Source organism: Mandrillus leucophaeus, unplaced genomic scaffold (genome assembly GCF_000951045.1).
Source record: "Mandrillus leucophaeus isolate KB7577 unplaced genomic scaffold, Mleu.le_1.0 Scaffold844, whole genome shotgun sequence".
Taxonomy (NCBI): Eukaryota; Metazoa; Chordata; class Mammalia; order Primates; family Cercopithecidae; genus Mandrillus; species Mandrillus leucophaeus.
This window is the reverse complement of record NW_012109186.1, coordinates 483,583-485,849: the sequence shown is the minus strand read 5'-3', so window position 1 is coordinate 485,849 and position 2,267 is coordinate 483,583. Positions and strand designations below refer to the sequence as shown.

The following is a 2,267-nucleotide window of genomic DNA, read 5'->3' as shown; positions in this document are numbered from 1 at the left end:
ACCCCCGTCGGAGCCTTGCGCCGATACCCCAAACCCTTCTCACCTAAAGAGAAAACGATGCCTCTTTCGGCTAAGCAACACACAGGCCTAACCCACCAAGCGAACGCCTTCCCAAACACCCGACTCAGGCGGTGCCTGGGCCCAGACCGCTGGGGCCCATGAGACGGGATTGCGTTTTACCTCATGGGCTCAGCGGTCATGTTTTCGCTTGAACGCCTTGTCGGCTTCTGCGATTGCTGGGCGCCGATCTGCGCTCCCCCGCGCCCGGTTACGATAGAAATGCACTGGAGTCTTAGTCGTCACTGTAGCTGCTGCTGGAACCTCCCCACAGCTCAAAGGCCGCTACCACTGCCACCGCCGCAGGAGCCACGGAAACAAAGCGACACCGCTGCCGCCGCCATTTTGTTGGGCCGAGGCTCAGGCAGGAGAATTGGCGCGTCCTCCCTCTTTCTCTTTTCGTCATCCATTGGCTACCTCCTCCAAAGCACAGAGTTTTATTGGCTACGGAAATTCACCTTCTTTGGGGGCCTGTTGCTAAGGCGGTCGACGTCATTTGATCCCCTCCACCTTTTCGCAGGGGGTCCAATTTAGTCCCAATTGACCTGAAAGTGCTAGTGACATATTTTGACTTTATTTTGAAAATGCTCTCTTGGTCCAATCTCTTTTTTCTTAGACATATTAACGAAGCAATAACAGCAACTTACATTTATTGAGAGTTTACTATATGCTTGGCACTACACTAATCCTTTATCCAGGTTATCTCATTTAATCTTTACACTCTCTGAGGTAGACAAACCTACATTTTCCAGATGAGGAAACCGAGACACAAAGTCCCATAGTAGTGGAGCCGAGATTCACCAGACACTCTTAACCACTAATCTATATGGTCATCCTATGTGAGTATTTTCTTTCCTCTATGCTAGGCTATCAAGTTCTTTTCTTTCCTAGATGTTTTATACATAATATTTGGCACACCAACATGCTCGCAAATGTATATGTGTATAAGGTACTTATATATATATATGTACATGTGTGCAGATGACATAAGACCAACTTGAACGCCGCATAAAATTCTTTCCATATTGAATAAAGTGTCTCTTAGAATACACAGACACACACGAGCCATTTCCCCAATTTGATGTAATGTTTAGCTCACAAACCAATCAATTTAGATCTGCTTCCTCCTCATTACAGAGGAAGCTTGGCTGGATGATCTCTAAATGCCTTTCCAGCTTTTATGATCTATAATTAGATTTTACATTGGTAATCTCTGCTAATCACAAACAAGTTTTCTAAAATCTAATCGCTTTGAAATTTATTTCCAAACTTATTCTGCCATGCGTGCTTTAGTTCATTCTATTTATTTTTCTTGAAATATGCAAGAGCTCCTGTCGGGGTTAGGTGATAGGGTTGCTGCTTTCTACTGGGATAGCAAGAGGTGAGCCTTTTTTGAATGAAACACTTTGAAAATCTGATAGACTCAGGCAACTTTTTTTTTTCCTGAGACAGGGTCTAGCTCTGTCACCCAGGCTGGAGTGCAGTGGCGTGACGCAGTTCACTGCAGCCTGGACCTCCTAGGCTCGAGCAATCCTCCCACCTCGCCTCTCAAGTAGCTGGGACTGCAGGCTCGCGCCATCAAGCCCAGCTAATTATGTATTTATGTATTGGTATAGATGAGGTCTCTTTGTTGCCCAGGCTGGTCTCAAACACCTGCGCTCAAGCCATCCTCCAACCTCGACCTCCCAAAGTGCTGGAATTACAGGGGTGAGCCACCGCGCCTGGCCTCAGGCAACTTTTTAATCAACAGACACCTGTACACATTGCAATTATATCTTTCAAATTGAGTTCAATTGGCAATTGTAGAAACCAGACCTCTGTACCTGCTATACTGATTTTGTCTTGTACACATTAAATATAACTTCAACATACAATTTACAGGAGCCATTTTTTCTCTCCATGGTAAATGCAGTGAATTTGAATGATGTACTCCATCACAAGGCAGCACAGAAATATGCTTGCTGTCCAACTGACTTCATTATGAGAAAAATAGTAAATAGTCAACATGTTACCAGGTTCTTGGCGTTTTGAACAAAGAATTGGACAAAATGCACAAAGCAAGGAAAGAATGAAGCAACAAAAGCAGAGATACATTGAAAATGAAAGTACACTCCACAAGAGTGCAGGAGCTGCCAGAACGCAGGGGCTCAAGACCCCCATCACAGAATTTTCCGGGATTTAAATACCCTCTAGAGGTTTCCCATTGGTTA

The 2,267-nt window shown here is 44.8% G+C and overlaps 1 protein-coding gene across 4 annotated transcripts in view; it reads right to left on the bottom strand.

Annotated features, from left to right (window-relative positions):
• ATRX (alpha thalassemia/mental retardation syndrome X-linked) overlaps positions 1–468 on the bottom strand; it is a 280,335-nt gene extending 279,867 nt beyond the window's left edge. For 3 of the 4 annotated variants that reach the window (XM_011968463.1, XM_011968465.1, XM_011968464.1), the window contains exon 1: positions 181–468. In XM_011968463.1, the coding sequence (XP_011823853.1) occupies positions 181–200 (20 nt within the window). In that variant the 5' untranslated portion in view covers positions 201–468. The remainder of the gene's footprint in view (positions 1–180) is intronic. The other variant, XM_011968467.1, reaches the window with a different exon arrangement.
• Between the last annotated feature and the right edge of the window lie 1,799 nt (positions 469–2,267).